This window comes from Lottia gigantea (assembly GCF_000327385.1).
Source record: "Lottia gigantea unplaced genomic scaffold LOTGIsca_42, whole genome shotgun sequence".
NCBI lineage: Eukaryota > Metazoa > Mollusca > Gastropoda > Lottiidae > Lottia > Lottia gigantea.
The window spans coordinates 2,392,835-2,393,800 of record NW_008709463.1 but is presented as its reverse complement, the minus strand read 5'-3'; the positions used below and the strand labels follow the sequence as shown (position 1 = coordinate 2,393,800).

The following is a 966-nucleotide window of genomic DNA, read 5'->3' as shown; positions in this document are numbered from 1 at the left end:
AGAAGTAGCCATGATAGTTCCCCATCTCTCTCAATTATAACCAAGAGAAGTACCCATGATAGCTGCTCGTCTCTCTCAATTGTAACCAAGAGAAGTACCCATGATAGCTCCCCATCTCTCTCAATTATAACCAAGAGAAGTACCCATGATAGCTCCTCGTCTCTCTCAATTATAACCAAGAGCAGTACCCATGATAGCTGCTTGTCTCTCTCAATTATAACCAAGAGAAGTACCCATGATAGCTCCTCGTCTCTCCCAATTGTAACTAAGAGAAGTACCCATGATAGCTCCTCGTCTCTCTCAATTATAACCAAGAGAAGTACCCATGATAGCTCCTCGTCTCTCTCAATTATAACCAAGAGCAGTACCCATGATAGCTCCTCGTCTCTCCCAATTATAACCAAGAGAAGTACCCATGATAGCTGCTCGTCTCTCTCAATTGTAACCAAGAGAAGTACCCATGCTAGCTCCACGTTTCTCTCAGTTATAACCAAGAGAAGTAGCCATGATAGCTCCTCGTCTCTTTCAATTGGAACCAAAAGAAGTACCCATGATAGCTCCTCGTCACTCTCAATTATAACCAAGAGAAGTAGCCATGATAGCTCCTCGTCTCTCTCAATTATAACCAAGAGAAGTAACCATGATAGCTCCTCGTCTCTCTCAATTGTAACCAAGAGAAGTAGCCATTATAGCTCCTCGTCTCTGTCAATTGTAACCAAGAGAAGTACCCATGATAGCTCCCCATCTCTCTCAATTACAACCAAAAGAGGTACCCATGATAGCTCCTCGTCTCTAGCAATTATAACCAAGAGAAGTACCCATGATAGCTGCTCATCTCTCTCAATTATAACCAAGAGAAGTACCCATGATAGCTTCGCATCTCTCGCAATTATAACCAATAGAAGTACCCATGATAGCTCCTCGTCTCTCGCAATTATAACCAAGAGAAGTACCCATGATAGCTCT

General features: G+C 42.8%; 1 protein-coding gene across 1 annotated transcript in view; it reads left to right on the top strand.

Annotated features, from left to right (window-relative positions):
- Positions 1-3: 3 nt before the first annotated feature.
- Positions 4-966, top strand: part of LOTGIDRAFT_122987 (hypothetical protein) — a gene marked incomplete at both ends in the record, with an annotated part of 2,288 nt that continues 1,325 nt past the window's right edge. The window contains one exon of the mRNA XM_009060471.1: positions 4-923. Within this exon, the coding sequence (XP_009058719.1) occupies positions 4-923 (920 nt within the window). The remainder of the gene's footprint in view (positions 924-966) is intronic.